This window comes from Polistes dominula, unplaced genomic scaffold, assembly GCF_049000335.1.
Source record: "Polistes dominula isolate Pdom_NZ unplaced genomic scaffold, Pdom_raw_medaka contig_11, whole genome shotgun sequence".
Lineage (NCBI taxonomy): Eukaryota > Metazoa > Arthropoda > Insecta > Hymenoptera > Vespidae > Polistes > Polistes dominula.
In genome coordinates this window covers 1,858,307-1,886,087 of record NW_028301154.1, presented here as the reverse complement: position 1 = coordinate 1,886,087, position 27,781 = coordinate 1,858,307, and the positions used below count along the sequence as shown (strand labels likewise).

General features: G+C 23.9%; 2 protein-coding genes across 3 annotated transcripts; both read right to left on the bottom strand.

Annotated features, from left to right (window-relative positions):
* Positions 1-14: 14 nt before the first annotated feature.
* daw (activin beta chain dawdle) lies at positions 15-14,121 on the bottom strand. Its single transcript, XM_015332642.2, has 4 exons — positions 13,048-14,121; positions 4,745-5,002; positions 2,600-2,982; positions 15-944 (listed from the first exon to the last, which is right to left on the bottom strand). The coding sequence occupies exons 1-4, from the start codon at positions 13,511-13,513 to the stop codon at positions 792-794; spliced, it is 1,260 nt and encodes a 419-aa protein (XP_015188128.1). The 5' UTR covers positions 13,514-14,121; the 3' UTR covers positions 15-791.
* Positions 14,122-18,477: 4,356 nt separating this feature from the next.
* On the bottom strand, positions 18,478-27,242 carry CtsL4 (Cathepsin L4). 2 transcript variants are annotated; one of them, XM_089178658.1, is made up of 6 exons: positions 26,716-27,242; positions 23,831-23,937; positions 23,387-23,563; positions 21,284-21,646; positions 20,396-20,556; positions 18,478-18,752 (listed from the first exon to the last, which is right to left on the bottom strand). In XM_089178658.1, exons 1-6 carry the CDS (start codon positions 26,783-26,785, stop codon positions 18,554-18,556), a joined length of 1,077 nt encoding a protein of 358 aa, XP_089034784.1. In that variant the 5' UTR covers positions 26,786-27,242; the 3' UTR covers positions 18,478-18,553. The 2 variants fall into 2 exon arrangements, with proteins under 2 accessions (XP_089034784.1, XP_089034785.1); XM_089178659.1 differs by lacking the exon at positions 26,716-27,242 and having other exon boundaries at positions 23,831-24,705.
* Positions 27,243-27,781: the final 539 nt, after the last annotated feature.

Genomic DNA, 27,781 nt, shown 5'->3' with positions numbered 1-27,781 from the left:
AGCTATGCTTAAACTTCTCTCAATCCCATAGGATTTACTTTCCTTACTTATCTTCCACCATAGGTCGCTATAATATGGCGTAACGAAATTCTTGATTAATATATATATATATATCGTACATTCTTCTTTCTCTCTTTCTCTCTTTCTCTCTCTCTCTCTCTCTCTCCCTCTCATATCTGCCATGTTAATTTTGTCTACTAATTTCCCATGGCTCCGTTGCTAGCATTCTCGATTTTACTTAACAAACGTATATTTCATTTCGAAGATGAATTTTAATCATTCTTACGAATTCTTACTCTCATTACATTTATATATATTTAATTACAATATAATATAATTAATTTACAATATATATATATATATATATAATATATTTAAAATAAATATCATCATCAAAAAAAAAAAAAAAAAGAAATCAATAACTTCAGTGAAAAATAAAAAATAAAAAATTTACACACATATATACATACATATATATATATACTATATAAATATATATACCTGTTTTATTTAATTTTTAATTCGATGTTTACCTGTACGAAAAAGAGTTCTCGTTTGAAAAAAAAAACATAAAAATAAAATATAAGAATAAATAAAATTGAAGAATGTCTTTGTATACAAAATTCGCCTATCTGTGTGTTGTGTGTGCGTATTTTCAAAGCACAACTAATATAAACTTAAAAGTTTTTAAATGGTGTCCATATCAATTTGATTTTTCTTCTTCTTCTTCTTCTTCTTTGTATTTTCATTTTTTCGTTGTCTTCGTTTGGACGACAAAAAAAAAGTTATTGTCACATACAACCACAAGCTTCTACCACCATGTTAGGCAATGTCTTCTGTTTTATTGTGCTGTTAGTGTCGATGTATAGTAATTGCATCGGTGAAAATTGAGTTGGCGAACAACACGGTACAATCTCATCTTCGCGATGCACCAGATTCCATTTCTGTAATAACCCAGAATATATATATATATGTATATACATGCATTTTTATTTTGTTCATATTTTTTGTTTTAACTAGACAATGATTTTTTATTTCTTTTTTTTTTTTTTGCGAATTTTGATGGAATTTTTAGAAAGGAATTTAACCTTATAATGAACATAATTGCAAATTTATGATATTTAAATAACAAAATTGTTACATTTTCCTGATGTTATATTTATTCATATTTAATAGACAATTTTAGACAGTTAATAGACAATGTTTCTATTAAATTTTGTTATTTGTTTCATTTTTTTTTATTTTAAAATTTAATTTCTGAATATTATTCAAATTTACGTTAAAGATTTATTTAAATTACTTTTTTTTTAGAAAGAATTGATTAATTTATATGGTGTAAGTTGAAACGATAATGGTGTTATTTTTATTTTATTAAATTATCAAGAGAAGAAAAAATAAATTTGATATATGATATTTTTATATTTTATATTAAATTATATTATATATGATATTTTAATTAATGTTTTCAAATATTTTAATATAGTTATGTTATATATATATATATATGATATTTTATATTTATATATTATTCATTTTTATTTATGTTCAAACTAAGGGTGTCGTTTTAAAGGGTTGACAAGAATATTATCTTTGCTTTTTTATTTTTTACTTTGGAAAAAAAAAATGTTAATTAAATGTTTTCAGATAGTTATCTTTTTCCATCTTATTAGATATTACGAAGGATAGAAGGACTTGACGTATATAACAGAGTTTTATGTTCCAAGATAATGGAGTCTTAGCTTGCTATTATCGTTACGAGTTGCAAACTATATTGCCCACATTATAGTATAGTCAGTTATAAGGTTACTCGTACTTTTCTTCAAACGACTTTTATTAACAATTAATGCTACTAAGAAACGTTCATGATATTGCATATACATTAGATGCATTGCGTATATACACACACACACATATATATATATATTTTTATATATATGGTTTTATTATACTTTGTGAAAAAAAGTTTTATCTGCAGAATTCTTTTTCTTTTTACGTCAATTCGTGAAATATCTTTTTGATGTTACTTTTTAATATTGTTACTTAATCATAAAATAAATTCTTTACAATTCTTTGAGAATTGAATAGTATTTTAGTGATGTTAAAAAAAAAGGTAGAAAGATATAATAAAAATATGAATTTAATTAAATTAAATTTTTGAAACAGAAAACAATAAAGGTAAAAATAAAGATAATAAAAAAAATGCAATAACTAAAAAATGATTAATTTAAGAATTTATGAAAAATAAATGATTGCAATTGAAAACAGTATTTAGTAACATATTCACAAGTAATAAATATAAATTAAATAAAAACAAACACACGAATACGAAAAATGTATTACAAAAATGAATAGTATAGAAACATTAAAGTATAAGCAATAAATATATAATAAATATAAATAAATAAATAAAATAAAAATTAATATAAAAAATTACTAACCCTAATAATGTCGTTATAGTTGTGATACACTAACAGTATTTAATATTCAAGTAATGAATATAAATTAAATATGAACAAAGACGAATACGAAAAATGAATAGAATAGAAACATTAACGCAAGCAATAAATATATAAAATAATAAATAAAATAAATTACTAACCCTGATAACGTTGTTATAATGTGATCCACTTAACGTCAAGGATGCTACCGAGGTGCATGAACCCCTGCAAAAATATGCATGATAACCGCTAGGATGTAATATCCAATCACCCCAACCGATATCTTGAAAGTCGATGAACAATTCGTCGCGACAACATTCCTTCATTTTTGGCATACAATTAGAATTTCTTTTGGGCCTGTTTTCTTGTGGCAATGGTGACGTGTGTATCACCAAAAAGGGTTTTAACGTTTGTTCGATTGATACAGGTGCAGTGTCACGATCGATTGAACAGGTGCTGCAGGCTATTTGCATCGCGTGGTTCAACTGATGTTTTTCCACCCACTTTCTCACCGTAAAACCCACGTCCGTCTTTACCCAACCCTCTAAAAAAGAAAAGAAAAGAAAAGAAAAGAAAAGAAAAGAAAGTAATCAAAAGATAGAAAAAACAACAACAAGATTGTGAAACACGTAGAACCTTTTCTTCCATCTATTCCTTCTTTTATCTTCTGCTTTTTTTTTTATTTGTTTTTTTGTTATTTTGTTTTTTTTTGTTAGTACTATGAACTACTTTCTTACTTTTCTACACGTTTTCTCCATTAGGATTTCTAATTATCTACTTAGAGAGGTTGGGGATGGCTAAGATAGGAGTAAAAGATAAAAGATAAAATTGTATGTTTTCGTTTTTAAAGTGCATACGATGGATAAAAGTATTGTTTTAATGTTAGGTGATATGTTATAGGTAATGAAAGATATAATATAATTATAATATATAATTTAAATAACATATATAATATAGTAATAAAATAATAAATAATTTATATAATTTAATATAATTTCATTATATTATATAATATATTAATTATTATTATTAGATTATATTTTATTTAATTATATTACATATCATACAATTGATCAATGATTAATTAAAAAAAATAAAAAAAATATATATAATAAATAAATAAAATAATCCGATACACACACACACAATTGTGTTTTGTTTATATTCTTCCAAAAGAAATAATTTGAATTCACATGTATTATTGAAATTTAATTGATTTCTATTATTCTTTGTATTAATCATGCATAATTGACGTTCAAAGTATAAAATGATAGATATTAATTGCATGCATATAAGTTTATTCAGTTTTCCTCCCCCCTATTGAAAGCAAAGTCCTTTTAACGAGTAAATATAATACATCTGGCATACGTGACAAACTATAGTCATTAAATACGGTCGTATAATAACACGATACGAGAATATCAACGCAATGGTAATATATATATATATATATATATATATTTTTTATTTTTATTGTTTTTATTTTTTTTATCCGTGTTACTTTTCTTCTAAAGTCTAAAGTCCGATCGTTAGGTAAATCTGCCTTAAACTAACTTGTTGTTGTGATGGTTTTAATATCTTAATCGGTTTGTGTATATATATATATATATATATATATATGTATTTCAAAAGAAATATTATTATACGAATCATGCTTGTGTGTGTGATAATACTTTGTTTAAAAAGGTCACTGGTTTTTTCATTATATCTTTCTTACGCATTTTTTGTTAATCTGTGTGTGTTTATGAGATTATATTTCTACAAAGTTACTAATTATACATATGTAATAATATTACAAATGTTTTTATTGCATATTTGCATAATTATGTAGTATTTAAAAATATATATAGGTATGAGTATAAATATTTTATAATAGTAAATCTTTAATTAATTATTTTAGATATGATATTACATATGTATTATTGTAATTTAATTTAATATATATATTTTTAATATTTTATTATTATATTACATATATATATTTATATAAATACACATATATATTTAGTAATAATTAAAAAATAAAAATATATATAAAGTTAATAAATCTATTTATTATATATATATAATAATAATATAAAATAATAATAAAAAATATAGAAAATATTAAAAATAATAAAATAAATAAAAATTTAGAAAGTTTTTTGTAATAAATATTCAGAGAATAATTTGAATTAGTTTTTCAAATACTAAATTTTCTAAATTATATTCTCCACGTGATTTAATAATAATAATAATAATAATAATAATAATAATAATAATAATAATAATAAAATGTTTAATATTAATTATTGATTTGTTTTTACCTCCAATATCGGTGTCGAAAATAGCCATAATATTGTTCTTTTCGAATCTTTCACTTTTGTCCCAATGATCCAATTCCGATAAGACAAAAGTTTGATTTAAGTCGTCGTTTTCATCGTACTCTTTGTAAAACCAAAGTTCTGCCGAAGTTACATCAACGTATTGCATTTCGTTCGACAGGTAAAACGTAAAACAGGCAGCTGGACTGAAACCTGTCAGGTGATTCGAACTTTGTCGGCATTTTTTTGAATCTGCTATTCCTGCAAAAAAAAACAAAAAAACAGAAAACTAAATAAATAAATAAATAATTAATTATTATGATCATTAATTTTGATCATTGCAAAATTGCAACGATGATAACATTTTTAAGTTTTAAGTTTTAAGTTTAAAGTTTTAAATATTACAAGAAATAAAAAGAAAAATCAAAAGAAAATAAATTAGGAATATTATTTGTTGAAATAATCCAATGTAATTTAGATCTGTAATAATTTTTATTTAAAAATTATCACTGGGTGATAAAGGTGGGGTTGGGAATGAGAAGTAGGGAGAAAATGATTAATTCGTTCTCAAGGATGTATTAAACTGACCCATCTCTTTTGTTTGAACTTAAATGTCAGGTGAAAATATCCAATTACCTTTGTCGAGGTATAACGAGCACGCATCTTCTCGTGGCGATCTTGTTACAAACTAATTTAGTATCAATGTTGGCCAACCACTAATATGTCATTCGAGAAACCATCCTTTTGTATTTTATATTAAAGATTTTATTTTTAAAAATGTTTATTTAATATAATTCTAAGAGATTTATATTAAGATCGGTTCAGGGGTTTTGAACATCATTGGAAACTAATAATGTGACTAAATTTTTTTATATATATATATAGAGATATATTTTATATATTAATTTAAATTTAATAATACATAAATTATATATTAATTAATTATTAAATTTATATAATATTTTATTCATTAAAATAATACATAAATACTATTAAATTATAATTAATTAATTATATATATATATAAATTTAATAATACATTTTATATATTTATATATATATATATATATTTTAATTTATATATAATTTAATTTAATTAATAATATTTATCATTTAATTTAATATTATAATATATTTATTACATTAATAGTAAATAATTCCCGTGAGGGGGCGGGTAAGAATACCCCCTCAGTAATCCCTGCTTGTCGTAAGAGGCGACTAATAGGGAACAAAAAAAATAAATAAAAATCAAACCTATGTGCATAATATATATCCATAATTATTCATATGACTATGTATGTGTATATTTATGACAAAATTAATAATCTTAAATATGAGAAAATTGATAGATTTCTATTTGAAATCCGTACGTGTATGAGCTTATGCGTTTGTCCTGAACGAGTATGTAGTTAAACATATGTGTGTGTATGAAATATGGCAATGCATTGGCAATAGTGTGTCAGTCGAGGGTCATCGATCATTTCAAACTCATCTTTTTATCTCTTTCTCTCTCTCTCACTTATTCCCTTTTTCTATTTTTTCTTCTTCTTTCTCTTCGAATATGCAGAATCTCTATTTACACTGATACATGCCCTTCACATTAGAATAGAAATCAGATCAATCTAAATTTTTTTTTTCTATAGGGGTAAGGAGTAGGAGAAGGATAGGGGAAAAATCGATTACCGTTAATAAATTTCTTCTTTTTCCTAACAGAGATTAAATAGATTTATATCATGAACATAGAGTAAAATAGTTTATGACATATTGAATATGAATAATTATATGGGGGTAGAAAAGGGGTTAAGGGGTAAAGGGGGAAATGGGTAGAGGGGTGTTGGTATCCTAAAAGTTATTTTATTAAATTAAATAATTGATAATATTTTTCTAATAATTATATATAATATAATTTATATATATATATATATATATTAAATTTTATTATAATATTAAAAATTTTTAATTATATATAAATAATTATTTGACAATTATTTATAATTTATTATAATTATAAATTATATTATAAAATATATCGTTCGATATTTTGTGATTTAATAAATTGTTATAATTATCGTTACAACACATATACGTATAAATATGTTTAAGTATTACAAAATATATTTTTGAATTACAAATGTAGAAAATAAGTATTATACAATTCTAAATTGGTATAAATAGAATTAAATGATTTAGATTGTTTACAACTATTCGAAGAATGAATCATTCTACGCAAATACGTAACATGCAACACGCGTTTAAATCGTAGTAGTATAGGAAAAATTATTGCAATTACATTTCCTCTTTCCTTACTCACCACCCCCTCAGTTAGTTTTACATTTTTCTATTTGAGTTTTCATTTTGTATTCTTTAATTGTAAATTTCTTTTGTTTTTTTTATTTTCTTTTTCTTCTTTTTTTGTCTTGCAACTATGTTTAGTCGTGGTATGTTTCTTATCGTATTTTTAAAGATTGGAAAAAATAATAAAGAGAGAGAGAGAGAGAGAGAGAGAAAGAGAGATAAGCTAATATCAGTCGACAATCTATTTTTTGAGCTTAAAACAGAAACTTTGTTATTCTAATTTGATCTATTTTCGTAGATGCGATCTTACGTAAAATGATTATAATTAATTATTAATTATATAATTAGAAAAGAAAAAATGCAAAACTTTGTAATTAATTATTTATCATCATATCGATTGCAGAATTAATTTTATTTTATTAATTGTCTCTCAATTATTTTAATAATAGTTTATTAGAATTTTTTTAATTAATCCATATATTATATATATATATATTAAAATATATATTATTTTATCTATTATTTTATATATTAAAGAAAAATAATATATATACATATAATATTATAAAATAAAATTTTATATAATATTTATATAATTTAATAATATATTAAAAATATATATCTTTTAATAATTAATATATTAAATATTATTAAATTAATTATTTTATTTTATTTATTTTATTTATATATCTTAAATAAATGATCACAGATATTACCAAATTAAACAAATACAATAATAAAATATATTTGATAAAGTTGAAAGAGAGAGAGAGAGAGAGAGAAATAATTGAAATAATTAATCAAAAAACTTTGAAATAATTTTCAATAATATTTGAAATCAAATATATTACTATTTCTTCAAATGTCTCTGTCATCTTTCCTTTTTTTTTGTACATTTTTTTTTTCATTTATACGAAGAAGAATGCAGTTAGAGGGATATGAATATTGCATAATTGCATCATTCTCACTGTCTCTCTCTCTCTCTCTCTCTCTCTTTCTCTCTTTCTGGTCTTTCTTTTAACCGTGAAAAAAGGGAAGAAAAAAAGGGGGTGCAAAGAGAGGTGTGATGGGGGGTGGGTGGGTAGGAGGGGAAAAAATGAAAAAAAATAAAAAGGTATAAATGAGGACAAGTAACAATGACGTCGTCGTGAAGAGTCCACTCCCCAGTAACGTAGCAACGCGGACCATGAATTTCAAATTTTCCACGACGATGCAAACACTGAAACCCACTGAGCCATTTCATGTTACAATCTATACATCCATACATACACACACACACACACATTTATACACCCATTTATACACGCATATATACATACACATTTAACATTATATACATTCATATATAACATTTATATAAATTTTATGTGTGGTTGTAGGTGTTTATATATATTATAGTATATAAGGTACACATAGACACAAATATATATTTAATATTATGTGTAGTCGTATATAAATAGAGATATATTTTATAGATACTTTTATACAATTTACATTTATATAAATTTTATATTATATTATTATTTTGTTATTATTTTATTATATTTATATATATATATTTAAAATTATAATATAATATAAATTTAGAATTAATAATTATATAAATTTATATAATTAATTAATAAAATAAATAATAATTTAATACATTTATAAATATAATATATATATATATAAAATTTAATATATAATAATTATATATATATATATATATATATATATATTTAGTATATAAGGTAAATATGTAGGTGTAGATGTATTCGAGAGAAAATTAACGCGAAATTACAGCACCGAATCACAATTCTCAACGACAAGTACGCATTTTAATGGACCCTGAGCGTATTACAGCATCGTTGCATTTTTGTTTGTTTTTTTTTTTATTATTATTTTTTTTTTTCTAAAGATAGAACTTGGACGTTAAAGTAGCATGATAATTATCAAAGATGCAATAAATATATTATAAGTTCTTCTTCTGAGAAATTGAGATCGTACAATGTTTATCTGCCATTCAAGGAGATCTCTTTTTCTATTTTTTCTGGAGATTAGAATTATGTCGGAAGATGCGTAATTTTTTTTTGAGATTAATTGCATTTTTTGGCTTTCTTTTTTTGTTTTATTTTGTTTTGTTTTGTCAGTACTTACTACTAATTATGTCATTGCAAATTTTTCATGGGTAATTTTAGGATGATTAACTTTTGCTTATGTTTAATAACGTGATACAAAATTATTTTAATTATATAATAAATAAATAAATATAAAAATGAATATATAAATGAATATAAAAATAAATATAATAAATGAATATAAAATTGAATATAATTATAATGAATATGTGTATGTGTGTGTGTATGTAAAATAATATAACGAATAAAAATAAAAAATCGATTAGTATTATACAAATAAAAAAAAAAAACAAAAAAACAAAAGAAAGAGTAAAGAACTAAAATAAAATAAAATGAGTAAAAGGTGTGTGACATTCATTGGTGTCTAGTATAGTATAGTGTTTGATAGGGACGATGAATACTTCCGGTTCAGTGGGCTAGACGACCGTGTTCGGTATAATTTAGCTCTAGGATTGTTCTTCTCGAATTTGAAATCGGGTAGCGAGGTTAACGAGGCCAAACTTTTGCCTTACACACATTTATATATATAAGAGAGAAAGAGAGAGAGAGAGGGAGAGAGAGAGAGAGAGAGAGAGAGAGAGATACTTTCCTTTAGTCTTTGTTAGCGAATCGGTCGTTTGCCGAATTTCAACCTAAAGTTAGATAATAAAGAGAAAAGGATCGCGAGAGTTGTGTTACACTAGTAACAGCAGCTGATTTCGACCAATGCCGTCCACCATTTGCTTAAATCGAATTATTTCCTTACCTAAAGTTTCTCTACAAAAGCTTACTACAAGGTAGAATCCCTTTTGTGTTTTATCTCGTGTTTTAACCAAAATCCCCATAAGATTTTCAAAGAATTTAACAAATTGTACTAGGAGATGAGTTTGACAACTAAGTCGTCTAGGGACATTTTTAAAATATGATTAGAAATTAGATATATCAAGAATGTATGGTAACATTACATAAATTATTATATTATATTAATTAAATAAATTTATTTTATATATATATATATATATGTTAATTATGTTAATTAATATAACATTATTTCTATATCGATAATTGTGTAATTATATTTGTTTTATTTTGTTATTATTTTTTTTTTTGTAATGATTCGGTGTTTTATGTTATAGTAATGTTATAAATTATACATACATATGATATACTAATAATTTAAATTATATTAAATTATTATTATATTAATAAAATTAATTTATTATATATATATATATATATATATATATATATATATATATAATGTTAATTATGTTAATAAATATTTATTATTAATATTATTTCTATATCTATCCTTGTTAATTATTTCTTTTATAATGAACCGGTGTTTTATATATACAATAGTAATATTATAAATTATATATATATATTATATACTAAAATAATGTAATTAAAATATATTAAAGAGTGTATATATAGAATTATATTAATTTCATTAAAATATTATTTTTACGAGTGTGTTATGTTATATACGTTTATCGAAGAAAAAAAAAATTATTTCTTTTTATGTAATTGATATAGAAATAAGTTGTTGTTGTTGTTAAAAAATAGAATCTCAAATTGACAAAGATTCTGTGTATTTGAGAATAAACATAAATAAGTATAAAAATTGTTATTTAATCAAATTTTTAGTCACTTGATTCATGTTAACACTCGATAAATTTGATTATCTTATATACTCTCGGTCATCCATTTAGATCATTCTTTTTTTTTTTTTATGTCGCTTCTTTTAATATATGTGTTTACGAATATTTGCGAATACGATGATGAAATCTCTTGTATCGATTTTATTCTTATATATATATATATATATTTTTTTTTTTATCGAACAAGGCTCTTGGCTCTTTAGTTTCCAAGGTTGTAAAAGCATATTTAAGTGACGATAGGTCAGTTTCCTTCCGTTTGATAAGAATTCCATCCCAATTACGTTGTTTGTATAATAATATTTATGAATTAGAAAAAAAATCTTCTCTAGAATTGCAATTGCAGGAAGTCAATCGATATGATCATACGATAAATTATTAAACAAGGTTATAGTATGTGTCAGTTTAAGTTTCTTCTCTATTACGATTACAATTCAATAAACATCCAATAAATATTTATTATTTACAAGTCAAGGTAATATTTATTAAATTCAATTGCATCTATAGGATATGTTTTTAGCAACATAATAAAATGTTATAACAATTACGATCGTTTAAATTAAAATATAGTATATTTTAAAGTTTGACCAAGTTTTGTATTATTCAGTTGTAATAAGTCAAAGTGTTAATATAAATTATCAAATTGTTGTAAATTTATATTGTAAATATATATGAATGAGATTATAGATAAGATGATTCAAGTAATTATCTCCTTTTAAATATAACACTTGTTATATACTTCTTTTATAAATATATATTATAATTAATTTATATATAATATATTATATATAATTAATTTATAATTGTAATAGAAATTTATATAATATAAAAAGTTATATTAGTTTTTTTTAATAAATTCTATATATATATAAATACTATTATATTATATTATAAATTAATAGTATATTATATATAATTAATTTATAGTTATATAATATAAATTTATATTATATAAAAAGTTGTATTATAGTTTTTAATATATAATTATAATAATCATACAAATATATATTATATGTATTATAAATAAATACATATATAAAATATGCTATATTATATATATTATAATTATTATAAATAAAAGTATATATATATATATAGATAAAATGTATAAGCTTTGTTCGTTATCTGTCATACCATCAAATAATACAAAAGGACAGGTTTTTGCGGCCCGTTAGATTCCATTTATGTTCTATTAAAGTTTTACAGTAATTAGAATCGTGGTAGCAATTAATTAAATATCATTGATTTCTCTTGACGAAGAGGATAGTGAATTGAAACAAGATATATATATATATATAGAAAGAGAACGAGGTGAGAGAAGGGGTGGGTGGTAGGGGGTCGAGAAGGGTGCAAGCAAATTAGATTTTACATATATATATATATATATATATATATATTAATCCTAGTGTATGGGGACCTGTTGCATAGCTTTTTGAATTGTATACACTGACTAAAGAGGTATTAATAGATTCTTCTTTTGTTTTTTGACTAAACTAAATAACGTTTTTTTTCTCTCCTTTTTTTTTCTTTTTTTTTTTTTGTAACAAACTTTTAACATACAGCAGCAATTAAAAAACCTAATGCACGTATACATATTTTACAATGTTGAGGGGTATATGCATTTCTCTCTATTTTTACATTATTAAAAAGTTTTACCATGAATACTAATATAAATCTTTTTAAATTTCATTCATAATTACTAAATTCTCGTATTATTCGTATTTTTTTTGTTTCTTTTTTTTTTTTTTTAGACAAATCGTGTTTGTATCTTTTTATAAAACGCGTAAATATTTTTTTTTTCTGAAGGTTATGTTAAATCGTGTTTCGAATAAATGCTGTTTATCATCTGTGAAATTTTATCTTTCAAAAACAAAAGAAACAGAAACTGAAAAAACGTTGAATGTTAAATTGTTTTTAATAAATAATATGGAATATAAAAATGTTTATTAATGAGTCTAAATTGTGTCTTATAGTAATAATTATTGTATAAAAAATGATTTAGTAAATTAAAAAATTATAATCAAAGATACAAAAATTTATCTAATATAAATTTGTGTTTTATCAATTGTAATATATTAAACTAGCTAGGAATAAAATAGTAATTTTCAAATGACAATAATTAATAAGAAACGCAATATATATATATATATATATATATATATATATATATATATATAGATAATAATTAAATAATTATTAATAATTCTTAATAATAAAAGAAAAAAAGTAAAGTGAAAGGAAAAAGTGTTACCTTCGTTTGGAAAGACGACGATTTGATCGGTTTTACCATAAAAACTTTCGGCCGATTTTTCCGGTTCAAGTGGCATGCCGGGTCGAAGTTCGAGCACGTTGCCGTTTATCAATGGCTTCGGCAAGGTCGACAACGATATCGACACATCCGGAGGCTTAGAAAGCCTCAATTTCTTTAGGATCTGTTGCTTAACGTATTCTACCCTCAATACTGTTTGTATAGGATTTTGATCGTTGACAACAACCACCTTGTTTTGAGTACAATCCTGACATCCAACACCACCAACACCAATACCACTAGCAGCATTTGATTCCAAGGAATTTGTCGTAGTAGTTGTTTGAGTGGGTTGTTGTGGGTACAGTGATTTCCAAACGCTCATCAAGGGATTACTGACCCTAGGCCAGTCAGTCCCTATTGATATAGTTGGTACAAGATATAGTAGGGGTAATAAAATAACAAATCGCATCTTTTTTTTTTTATTTCAGTTTTTGAGTGTGTGGTGGGTTGGTTTTTCTTCTTTTTCTTTTTATTTCTTCTTCTTCTTCTTCTTCTACTTCTTTGTTTTTTACTTCTTTCTTCTATCACTATTTTTCTTTATTTCACGTTTAATTAATAATAGGAATGAACCAATTGAAATTGTTTGAATCACACACCTTTTAACAATAATAATACAATGTTCAAGAAGGATAACGTACCAATATCATCATAATTAAAATACTTTCCTTCCACTCGATCAAATTTTTCAAATAATTTTGAATACTCATCGATCCAGATATTTATTTCCAGATATAAATTTTCAATCAACTTGATCCTTTTCATAGAGAATTATAAATCATACAAACAATTAAGATTTAAAGGAATACAAAAAATAAATCAAATTGTTCAATAATAATTAAATTATATTTATAAATATTTTGAGAAATTTTTTTTTAAATGTCAAAATGAGTATAAATAAAAAAACTGATGAAAATTGTTCGTATGTTAAGAAAAGAAGAAAAGAAAACCTTTTTTCCATAAACTTTTTTCGCGAATGTTCCGGGTAACGCGTACGCGTGAAGACTGGAGGTGAATCTTAACTGGTTGGTCCAATGATGTATAGTTGACTGTAAAGCAAGTAATATGAACTTTGACCCTCATACAGTCAAAGCAACTGCCGATTGGACGAAGACGGATAGTACTGATATCAACGAAAGCAAAGCACGCGCCACAAACATGCCGCCGACTTCTTCACACAACTGGAATTCCATGTCATTTATAAAACCAATAAACTGAGATTATATTGATTGGTTATACGGTAATTATAATGATAACTATAATTATGATGTTGATGATGATGATGATGATGGTTTTTTTAGAAATTAGTCAGATATTCACACGCTTCTTACATATGTTGGGGGGAGGGGTCATTGTACTAATTTTATAAATTTATACTTTTCAAAATCTTAACATAATTTTTAGCAATTATTTCATCATTTATTTGTATCGTGATATTTAATTATTATTTTTCTTTTTTCTTTTTTGGGGGAGGGGGAGGTAAATATTTGTAATTTTTTATCTCGTGTGAATTATTTTATTAATGTAGATTTTGTTTAATAAGTTTGATTTGATGAATGAATTAGAAAAGAAAAAGCAAAAGAAATGAATAAAAGCGTTATTAACGAAAAAAAAGTGGTGTAGGCATGTAAAGAATATGAGTGCCAATTTTTTATATTATTTTTGGTTATTTTATCACATCTAGAATATATAAATTATTAACATTATTATATATTAAATAAAATTCTAATAAAATTCTAATAAAAGAAAATTAAAAATTTTAATATTTAATTATATTAAATTAATAAAATATAAATATATATACACAATTATATTTTCTCACTTATTTTATTGTAATTTTCGTTGTTAATGATAAGTTAAGAGGAAAAAAAAGGTTATTGTCCTGCAATTTCATTAATCGTACGTTAAACTTATATGTATTATTTTTATTATTAATTACTATTGGGGGATTTCTAAATCAGTAGAAAAACAACGTGCATATAAAAACGTTAAAATTCTTGACAGATAACAGTAAATGAAATAAAAAAATTATAAGAAAACAAAGGAACAGAATTATAAGTGAAAAGTGAAATCACTTTTACATTCGTTTTAAAAACAACGTGAAAATATTTGTGTTGTTTACACATAGTAAGTTTTAGCACACAATTCTCCTCTTACATTGCCAGATTTAAGTTTTAATCGGTCAGAAAGAATAATAGCTGACTATTTACGAACACGATGATAAGAATATATTATAACGTAAACATACGTTTGTATTCCCTAACAACACCCACATCTATACACATACAAACATTTATATATATATACATATTGAATCGTATGTAAAAAGTTTGTTTCTTTTTTATTCATTTAAAAAATACGAGAGAGAAAATAAAACTTAATTTATAATAAATTAAAATATAATAATTAAATTGATAAATAAATAAATAAATAAATTCACAAAATAAAATACGAATATAAATTAAAAATATAAATTAAAATTAATAATATAATATAAAATTAAAAATATAAATTAAAATTAATAATATAATATAAAATTAAAAATATAAATTAAAATTAATAATATAATATAAAATTAAAAATATAAATTAAAATTAAGAAAATAAATTAAAATTATAAAATTCGTTGTTTTAACATACCAACGTTGTTTTAACATACTAACATTGTTTTAACATACCAAAATATATATATTTATTTTAACAAGATGAATTTTGTTTAGTGCACTTTACTCTTTCTCCTTCTCTCTCTTAATTCTTTATCTTATATTATTATTATTTTCTTTAGGCTTTCTCTCCTTGATATTTCCATAAAATCTAGTGGGCCAGGAGGAGGATAAGCAACGTTAACTTTGGACAATTTAATAAAACCATTTGCATTCCGACCGGGCCGGGCCAGGCCGGCCCGGACGGCCCGGCTTCTCGATTAACATGATTTACGATTTAATATTTGCGCAAGTTGAAACTCTCCGTTGCTTTTATTCCACTGTGCTAACCAGTTTCCTACAGAAAGAGACAGGGGGTGGTGGTGGAGGTGGGAGGGGGAGTAGGAGGAAAAAGAAAAAGGAAAAAATGAGACAGAGAGAGAAAGAAGAACCGCGGAATGAGAGATAGATACAATAGAGAATGTAAGTGAAATAAAGATAGAGATAGAAACAGAAAATGAGAGAGAGAGAGAAAATAAGAGAAAGAGAAAGAGAGAGAGAGAGAGAAAGAGAGAGAGAGAGAGAGAGAGAGAGAGAGAGAGAGAGAGAAAGTTGAGTATTCTCTACGAAAATTATCTCGACGAATGCAGTTGTGGCAGAAATTTCGTAGGAGTAGATATATATATATATATATAAACATTATACATATTATAATATATATATATAAAAGTATATGTATAACATATATATGTATATATATTTTTATATATTATTAATTTTTATTTTATCTAATAATTAATAATAAATTTATATATATAATTTTATTTTATATAAAGTATATAATATATACTTTAATATACTATATAAATAAATAATTATAATATTATTAAAAGTACATGCATACCATATATATATATATTGAAAGTATATGCTATATAAATATATAAATATAGAATATAAATATATATTTTATATATATATATATAAAATGTATCTTTGTTTGGTGGTTCGTTCGATACGCGGAAATTGCGCAAGCATTGTGCGCGCGGTTCGTTGACTCGTTAATAATACTGAATCATTTCTCACTTATTTATTTTTATTTTTTTATTTTTTATTTTTTATTTTTGATTAGTATTATTTGTGAACTCGGGTTTTTTTTCTTCTTTTAATTCTTTATAATTCATTTAGATTATTTTGTATAAGTGGTTCGCTGGATTGGTTGGGAGAGGCAAAAGGAAGGGAAGGGAAGGGTCTTGTTTGAAATAAGTTTTGAATTTCGTCAAAGTTTCGTGGTTAGTCGGCACAGATAAAAGAGAAGAATGTGTTTTACTGATTAAATTATCTCTCTAATAACTTTTTGTCTTTTTTTTTTTCTTTTTTTCTTTTACTAACAATAAGAGGAAAAGAAAAATAAACGTTCGTTAGGTATTTTTTGTTTTTGTTTTTGGAATTATTTGAATATTTTTGTAATATTATTGTTATTAGTTTTTTGATTGAATTTTTTTTATCATTAAGGTGAATAAGTGATTAAAGTGATTAGGTATACGTTGTATAAAAATATTGATTGATAAAATGAATACTTATCGAATGGTTTGAAATAAAATATGTATCAATAGAAATTACGTACAATTGTACAAACTTCAAATTATTATAACTTGATTAAACATTAAAATATAAATATACATTGTTGGTATTCGTTGAATTCGTATTAATATTCCTTACAACTTTTGTTAAACTTTAAATATCGATTATCAATAAAATAAATTTATTATTATATATTCCTATCTCTCTAAAAAAAAAAAAAACCAAATAAAATAAAATAAAATACGTAAAATGTAATATAAAAATGTTGTTAGTAAAATTTATTATTTAAAAATATAAAAAATAGGATGAAATATATTTCTGTATAAATTGTTTGAATATGAGACACTGGGTATACTAAGCTTTCATAGTCTCATTGTCCAATTTATCCTTAGGCTACACGTAGGAAGGAAAGGAAGGGTTGTGGAGAAAGGTTGTGGAGAAAGGTTGTGGAGAAAGGTTGTGTGCTCAGAGAAAAAGAGAATTTATTCGTCCTTATGGACGTACTCCCTTAAGAGCATCCAAGGTAACGCGAATGTGTACACATATTTCAGGATAATGTAACTTTCTGAATAACGAATTATTTTCATCCAACGTCATACTATCTATAAATCGTATTACGTAACTTGTATTACAACTTTAAAAAAAAAAAAAAATTTATTTTCTTTTAGTTTATTTTTTTTTAGTTATATTCAACAAAAAAGTTTCGTTTCAATACAAATCAATAATATATTTTACATGTTATTAAATTAAATTTTAAATAATTAATATAAATTTGTTTTTCTTTTTTATTTTCTAATAAATATTCAAGATTAGTTTATGTATAATAATTAAAAGAAAATTGATAGTAGGAATGGAATAATAATAATTGTTGGATATAGTGTAATGGTAATATAGTTAATTGTTTTTTTTTTTTTTTAATAATAATTAAAATAAATTTAATAATACTTGATATAGTATTATTAAAAATAGTAATTATTTTAGTAATAGTTTAGTAATTAAAAATAGTAATTATTTTAGTAATAATGAATTAATTAAAAATGGTAATTATTATAGTAATATTTTAGTAATTATTTTAGCAATAATTTAAGTAATTATTTAATTAATAATTTAATAATTAAGCTACCATAAATAATAGTAATACTAAAATTTGTTGTCATATCAATTTATTCATGTTTTATTTTTTTTTCTTATTTCTTTAATTGGTCAATAAAATATACAAGTAATATATTATTCAATTTTGGCATAAGCAGCATAATTAGCAATTCCGCAACGATTTTTGTGTCTTGCCAATCTCATGTAACCACCCTCACCCCAATGTTCACCCCACCAATTCTTCAAAATCCACTCAGTTGGGGTATATCCAACGATTAGTATAGCATGATTTACAATATCCGAGGAACATGCAACGTCATCATAAACGCCTTGACTGTAAAAATTTATTATTTTTTATTATTTAAACATAGATAACAATAACATTAATATTAACAAATGTTTTACTTTTATGTGTTTCATTTTAAATTGAAGAAACAATTTTTATTATGAAACAAATTTAAATAATATCATTTTATATATAACACGTAATATTTCAATATAAATAATAATAATAATAATAATATCTGTATGTATTCTTTTATATATCCAATACAAGACATAAAAAAAAATATAAAAAAATAATCTTACAGTATGCATAAATGTTTTGGAATAAAATAGACAATGCAACGAGAATGCAAATTTGATTTCTTGGAAATGAAAGAGAAGTTCGATGACTTTGAGTATTACTCGTCGTGAAGATTAGTTTTATTTTTTGCCATATTTTTATTTTTTCCCCAAGGTTATCGTTAAGAAATTAATCGTAGTACTTTTTTTGTTTTTGTTTTATTTTTGTTCCAAAGATTTTCGAGACGTTATTTATGTATTTTAAATATTACCAAAAAAAAACAAAAAAAATAAATAAAAAAGAAATGAGAAACGTTACGCGGTTCGTGATAAAGGTCACGTTCTTCCAAAAAAAAAGAAATTATGATACATTATGATATATGAAGTACTATAAAAAGTTAATTGATTATTTCATTTAAAATAATTATTAATATACGACCACCAACGATGAAATTATTGCGTAAATATAAAAGTAAGTAAAGAACGAAATAAAGAAATTGATTTTTTTTTTATTAGTATCATCATTATTATTATTATTATTATTATTAATATTATTATCATTGACTACGGTCAATGAGTTATGTTTGATAGTATAATCCAGTTGTGTTTCAATTTAATTAGAAATTGTGTATATTATTAAATAATTTAACAATTATTTATTAACATAAATATATTTGAAAAAAATGTGGGTCAATATTTATATAAAATTATATGTTGTGTTATATATTTAAAGTATTGTTTTTTTTAATTATTTCTAAAATTATCTTACGATTTATCTGAATAGTGTTCGAATTCATTCAAATTTTTATATATAATATTATGATAAGAAATTATATAACATTACGATTATTTATTTTTATTTTAATTCGTATAATCGTAGTATTAATTTAATTAATAACACAGATATATAAATAAGATTATAAATAATTATTAATATAATTATATTTTTATAAATAATATTTATATTATAGTATTTTAGTAGTATTAAAATTTACATTTAATTAATAACACGATAAATAATTATAAATAATTTTTAATAATAATTATAGTATTAAAATTAATTTTTAACTAATAACAATATTTAATTAATAATTTTATTTATAAATTATACCTTTAAATAAATATTTAATTAGAACATAAAATGTAAGATTATATTGTTTTAATAAATATTAATAAAAAAAAAATAATTTATTGTGATAAAATGAAATATTGAAATATCAAAATAGTTTTTATTTTTTTTTTATTTAAAGAATAGATTTCTGTCTGTGTGTGTGTGTGTGTATTTTTTATTTCTTATTGTAAAATAGGAATTATTAATAGGTATGAATTAATACGCAGAATATATTTTATTAACTCTTAGGGACTTTCAACTTCGAATGAAAAGATAAATTCGAAAATATATAATTTACTCACTGATAAAGCTGGAAGGTCTTTGGGTTCGCATTTATTGATGCTGCTACTGGACCAATCGTTGCAACAGCCACTTGCAATGCTTTTTCGTCACGTGCTGGTAAAACTGCCCACGATGTTATGTTAACGATACTTTGATCCTTTACGAATTTACATTGACCTTGCTAAATAAAATACGAAAGGAAGAGAATATATTTTATTTAATATATTTTAAATAGAAAAATCTTACACAATTTTTTTTATTAACTTTATTCTTTGATTTTCTCCTGCAATAAATTTCAATTATTTTTTATTACGTAGGTAATTGTTCGTGTAATTATTATTATTTTTTTTTATTCTTACAAGTTGCACAATTATTATATCATACTATATTATTTTTATTTTTATGCTATTATATTATTATTATTATTATAATATTTTTATTTATTTATTATTATAATATTATTATTAGATATTATATTATATTATATTATATTATTTTTATTTATATTATTATACTAATATTATTTTATTTATTTATTGTATTTATTATTAAATTTTTATTATTATTACTATATTTATATTATATTATATTATTAGATATTATAGATAAGAAGTTCATTTCAGGTATACCCTTTTAGGGTGTTTACCCCGAAGGCCCCCCTACATGTATTATTAGATATTATATTATATTATACAATATATCTTAAGTACTACACAATAATAATAATAATAATAATAATAATAATTAAAAAAAATCTTTCACCAATTAAATATTAAACCTTAAAAATTGTACAATTAGTTAGTTAGCAATGGGTTTATTTTAATAATACGAAAAATAATTAATTAATAATTTATTTAAGAAAAATAAAATATAACAAAAAAAAAAAAGAGTGGATAATGGACACTTACTTTACCCTTGTAAGGATAAGTATCCTGACGCATAATTCCTTTAGATTTCTCAAGATATCTCAAGGTATTCCTAAGGGAACCCCCGTTACAACCAATATTCCCAGTGATCGTACTGCAATCAACCAATTGCTGTTCGCTCAATGGTATTAGCATGCCAGTCTGTTTAAATAATTGGCCCTCTATCGTGCCAGCTATTGAATATGCATAACAGCTTCCACATTTCATTTGATTCACTGGTTTCGTCACAAAGCCACGTTCTCGCCAATCCAAGTGAGATGGTACAAGTTTTGGATCGTTAAAGGCTGATGAAACCAATTCGTCGTCATCGGACACACGTCTTCTTCTACTTGGTCTTAATTTTACCTACACAATTTTTAAACCACAAAGAAGAACAAAAAAAAAAAGAAAAGTAAATAAAAAGATTAAAAAAAAAACACTTTGATTTTATTTCGAATTATTAAAATTTTGATATGAATAAATAATAATGGTTGTAAAACCATGTATGTGACACTGAACTTTTATATATATATATTTTTAATTAATATTTTTTTAATTTAATATATATTTTAATTTTATTTTATATTTAAAAAAATTTTTTTTTTATATTTTATATATATATATATATATATATATATATATATATATATATATATAATTTAATATTATAATATATTTATTACATTAATAATAAATAATTCCCGTGAGGAGGCGGGTAAGAATACCCCCTCAGTAATCCCTGCTTGTCGTAAGAGGCGACTAATAGGGAACAAAAAAAAAATAAAAATCAAACTTATATATAACTATTCATATAACTATGTATGTATATATGTATGACAAAATGAATAATCTTAAATATATGTCAATATTTCGTTAAAATTACTTTTGATAATTTCAATTACTTTTATTATTTATTTTAACAATATACAATAATAATAATAGATTGTAATTAATTCAAATAATTATATTAGATTACTTTTCTAATAATAGTATTTGAAAATACTCTCATTTAAATAAAATATCTATATATATATATGTATCTATATAAATATTTAATACAGTAAGAAACTTAATCGTAAGATTTAAGAAAGTCTTAAACACGTTATCACGTAATCGAAGATTTACATATATTTAAAAGAATATAAGTTATATATGTATGTGTGTGTGTGTGTGTAAATATCGTTCGATCGATAGATTGTCTTAACGTTCTCGTTCTCATCTCTCTACGTTTCCATTATCACGAATGTGAGAAAGGTGTAATAACACGAAGCACGAAATTTATGGATGCTTCCTAAATAAGCTATCTCGGTTTAGTTCTTTACTCTATGAATAATTTATAGAGCCTGTTGTACATGATAACAAGCCGTACACGATCATGCCAAGTTTTATAATATTAATGACGATCATATATATATATATATATATCCAACATGATTCTTCAATACTATATATATGTATAAAATTTACAATGTGAATATGCATATATAATGTGTAAAGTATTAATAACATATATATGCTCATAAAATATAGAAAAAAGAATTTATAATAAAAAAGATTTTAATAAAAATTGTATAAGGTGTTCTAAAGATTGGTGATACAAGTTTAATCAGAGAATATGGGGGTTGAGTTTATATAACAAATTAAATAGAAAATATAGAATATCCATTTGTATGGAATTAAATTTATAATAAATAGATTTTAATAAATGTTATATAAGGGATTTTTAAAGTTGGTAGTACCAGTTAATCAGAGAATATGGGGGTTGAGTTTATATAATAAATTAAATATAAAATATAGAATATAATTTGTATAGAAATAAATTGAATAAAAATATAATAAATAAATAAATTTTAATACAAATTATACAAGGTGTTTTAAAAATTGGTGATACAAATTAACTTAGAAAATATGGGGGTTAATTTTATATGACAAATTAAATATAGAAAACATAAGATACCAATTTGTGTGTTTATTTTTTTATATTACATGGGAACTTTTTGTTTTAGAAAAAATGTTATATATTATTATCAAAGATAATTATTGTCAAATACGGTATAACTAATTTGTTTATCTATTGTATAAGGTTTAAAAAAAATTCTTACCAACCATTTCTCGTACGTACTGTTGAGTGCTCAGATCTGCGATATGGTTGTCTCGTAACGTGTAACCGTGGTGTCCCGCAGCAGCCATTAAATTGTGTTCGTAAATCTTCACGAGATTTTCTTCCCACTTGATTCGTCTCGCGTTCTCGAGATTTCCGCTGTATGTCTTGTTGAAGTGTGCCTGTTTTGTCAGGATTAACGATCGTTCACATCAATTCTTTTTTTTTGTCAATAAGAAATATTACAAATTTTTATTTATATTTTATTGGTGGAAGTAATTGTGAATCTATATTTAATGTTTAATTAACTAACTATGTGCGTATTAGGAAGTTTTTTTTTTTTATATTTGTCAGACATTCGTGCATATATTTTAGTAATTTTCTGTTTAATTTGTTTTTTTTTTTTTTTTTTTTTTTTTTGTAGAAATTTTTATCGAAGATTTGTTTACCTTGTAAGCTCGCCAATAGTCGTCAAGTTTGTTGGAAAACTTTGGTGGTAATTGTTTGTAATTGTTACCAAATAATTGGTATCCTTTCACTTGTTGTAATAGTATTGCTAAGAAATATGAAAAACACAAAATCCATCGTAAACGAATCATCGTTGTAATGTTGTATAAGATCAACTGAATTAAATTTCAATATGTTATTTTACTGTCGGTCAGTTTAAAAATTTGATGTTTCAGCAAGAATTATTAAATTACACCATCGTATCGTTCGTAATTTATTAAACATTCAAACGTATATGTATGGAAATTTTAATAAATATTACAACATTTGCAATATTTCATTTATTGTATTCGTATTTTAATTTGATTCTTAAGTTATGTAATTTTATAATTTACACATCAAAAATTTCTCATTTTGTATATAATTATTTATTTATTTACTTATTTATTTTATACAAAATTTTTATCACTCAAAAAGTTGAGGAAAAAAAAGAAACAATTGTATTTATAAAGATGCAATATTGCTTCAATTTGTCAGTCAGGTTTTGCAAGATGATGATGAAGATAAGAGAAAAAAAAACGGAATAAGAAAAAAAAAACTAAATTGAAAGAGAAACATTGCCACGGTCCTTTTAGCATCCAGAAGAGTGCATCATCGTTTTTTGTTATTTATTTTTTTTATTTTCCGAGTAATAATTTACGTTTCTTTTCGTTAGTTTCAATATTTTACTTGCGTGTTACCAACAAGGCATATATATATATAAATTTTATATACAAGGTGTTGCAGTTTTATCCACAAAAATTTTACCATTATATTTTAATAAATACAAAAAAATTCATTTGATAAAAGTTTTTTTTTTTTTGTTTATAAATAAAAATTCATCGATGAAACATCCCAATTTGTTTTCATTCAATATTTTTTGCAATTAAAAAAGAATTTAAGTGACTACAATTGTGTATAAAATTTTTAGCTTATTTTTATTTATAGAATATTGGTGGTAAAATTTTGTGGAAAAAAAATTGGGACACCTTGTATATATATATATATATATATATATACCAATGTGAAACGAGTAAAGGTAAGGACGAATTGTCTTTTTTTGTAAGCACGTATTCGTTAGCGATACAATTTTCATGTTCCATCGATCGTGTCGTGAATTTATATTTTTTTTTCCTTTTCTTCGCCTCCTTTATTTGTTTTTTTTATTTTTGTGCAACACATTGATTAATAAGTGAAAAGACGTCAGTTTAAATAAAAGTATCGGTGGTTTTCAAATTTGTTGCATTCATTATCGTTATCTGGCAGGTTGATACGATAAGCATCTCGTTTGATCGAGATATATTTGAATGTTTTTAACAAATTTTAATACTCGTTTTTAAAATTGGGGTTTCCTTTTTTTTTTTTTTTTAAATTGCATCCAAAATTATGTGCAATATCTTTTGCAATATTATTTTTAATTATTTTTATACATTTTGTGCATAATCGTATTGAAATGTATAATCAATGAAATGATATTTTTAACGAGTTTGATTTATTATTGAATAAAAATTAGAATTTAGATAAATGCATTTATGAGAATAAGATAGGATACAATGCACACAAGTATTTTTTTTTTAGACAATATTTATTTAAAACATCACATTTATTTCAAACTGTATTCAAGATGAACATATTTTATTTATAATTATATTATTTTTCTAACAATTTTGTTATCCAAAGTTTCGAATAATTTCTATTTACAATAATTATTGTAGAATATAATTGTACAATGTGAGAGTGAGAGAGAAAGAATGAGACTAGTACGTCTAATACTGCTAGATGGAGATAGTTAAGGCAAACGAGAGTACAGTAGTTTTTAGCGCATGCGCGTTACTAATTCGCGATACTTATGAGTTTGTTGCTTTATTATTTCAATCTTTATTATCAATTATTTAATAAGTTTATTATTTCTATTTAATAATGAAATATATAAATAAATTCATAAAAGAAACACATATTACTCACAATGTATTTAAATAATTTTCTTAATCATATTTCTAGTTAATATTAATTTCACTGGTTTACTACTCCATTGCATCTTCATTCGTTATTCTTATCCCGAGTATAATAAAACGCAAGATTTATTCGTCTGTCTCTCTTTATTATATTTTTGATCATTCTATCTCCCTCACTCTATAACTGTCTGTCAGTTGCGTTAAATGCATATGTATGTATATATATATATATATATATATATATATACTTGTGCGGTTTATATATCGGTGTGCGCGCGCGCCCGAGCGAACTGGTATCGGTTACCCCCCACTCCTTATAATTGGTGTATAGTTTCCCCTCTCTCTTCCTCTCACTCGTGCACTCTCTCGCTCACTCGTACTTACCATTGGACGTATAGTCGTCGTCGTGTCGTCAGCAGCGACTTGCGCGTGCGAGTGGCGAACTGCGCTTCGCATCGCACTGCGCGCTAGCAGCGCGCACACGCGCGCGCTCAGTGATCGCGATTCGCGACATCCCGCGGGACTGGGAAGTCTGCCGTGTTCACACAGTTGCACCCAAATTTTTTTTTTTTTGCTTCCACGTTCGTCCTCTCTCTCATTTTTCTTTTTTGTTTTATTTTATTTGTTTTTATTTTTATTTTTATTTTTTTTTATTTATTCGTACAATATTTTTTTTTTGCTTCTTTCCCTTAACGCCCCCGTTCTCCCGCCCCCACTCCCCTCCCCCTACCACGTATTCCCAATCCGGTCTCTTTCCTCTACGTTGTTTTAATTTGCACACGTTGTGTGTATTATTATTATTATTCGCGTTTTTTATTTGTTTATATTGCATTACTTTCTAATATTTATTTTTTTGTTTTGTTTGAAATTATTTGTTTTTTTTTGTTCCCCACCTTTTTCATAGTTACGATACATACACACACATACACATACTTCGTTGGTAGATCTTATTAAAAATTTCATTATTGGTGTACGAAAAAAGTATCGGCGCCATGTTGATTTGTGCAACAGAGAAGAAGATTGACATACGAAATTATTAATAAGAGAAGAAGAGAGGGAGAGAGAGTGTGTGGAGAAAGAGAGGGAAACGAGGATGGTAGAGAGAAAGTAACGAAGATGAAGAGGAGAGAGATGGAACGATAGTTTTCGAAAGGAGGAAACGTGTCTTTAACAGCAAGAAAGAGAAAGAGAAAGAGAAACATATATCTATATATATACACGTCAAGTATAACTTTGTGTACGAAGAAAAAGAAAGTTTCTTTAAGAAAAACCAGCTGTAAAGTGAAAAACAAAACAAAAATAACAATCGGAAAAGAAGAGAGTTTTGTTGCAGTTTTTTTTTTGTTAATTTTCTTTCCTTTTGTTTTTTTTTTTTTTATTATTTCTTTGAATTTTGTTTCCCTCCATCTTGGATCTTAGAATGGATGAATCTGGTATCGATATGGGATTCGATCTCGCTGCTCTTAATGATATCGATACGAATGATCAACATGGATTTGGTGATGACGATTTTGAACAAGCACTGTCACTTCTGTCAACTACTACGAAAGATTTTATGTATTACGAATTGAAGAGTCGTGCTCCTGACACCGGCAGGTACGTTACTGACCAATTCAACTTTTACACATTTCGAACCTACCCGCGCTACTTGTTTCCTCATCGTATCGACCTTTGCGCATGCGCGTCCAATTTAATCTCTATTGTATATGTTATTTTTCTTTCGTTTATTTATTTATTTATTTATTTTTGTTTTTTGTCCTTATCTGTTTCCTTCTTTTACAATTTTTTTTTTTTTTTTTTTTTTTTTACAGTTATATTTGAATTATTTATTATTTGTCATTTACAGCAAGTGTCTTTTTTTTCTCTTCTTCTTAGATTAAATTTGTTTTCCTTTACACGTGTCTTTTTATCTTTTTTGAGATTATACATTTATAAGCTTTTGAGATAAGTGATGATATT

Excerpts from the sequence above, each read along its gene's own strand:
- daw (XM_015332642.2), bottom strand. The coding sequence starts at position 13,513 with ATGCGATTTGTTATTTTATTACCCCTACTATATCTTGTACCAACTATA. Across the intron at positions 5,003-13,047 it reads CGTCGTCTTTCCAAACGAAG|GAATAGCAGATTCAAAAAAA; the intron begins GTAACACTTTTT and ends TTTTTTTTGCAG. Across the intron at positions 945-2,599 it reads ATTATAACAACGTTATCAGG|AAATGGAATCTGGTGCATCG; the intron begins GTTAGTAATTTA and ends GGGTTATTACAG.
- CtsL4 (XM_089178658.1), bottom strand. The coding sequence starts at position 26,785 with ATGAAATTTTTAATAAGATCTACCAACGAAGTATGTGTATGTGTGTGT. Across the intron at positions 21,647-23,386 it reads AACAGTACGTACGAGAAATG|GTAAAATTAAGACCAAGTAG; the intron begins GTTGGTAAGAAT and ends AAAATTGTGTAG. Across the intron at positions 18,753-20,395 it reads AAGACCTTCCAGCTTTATCA|TCAAGGCGTTTATGATGACG; the intron begins GTGAGTAAATTA and ends AAATTTTTACAG.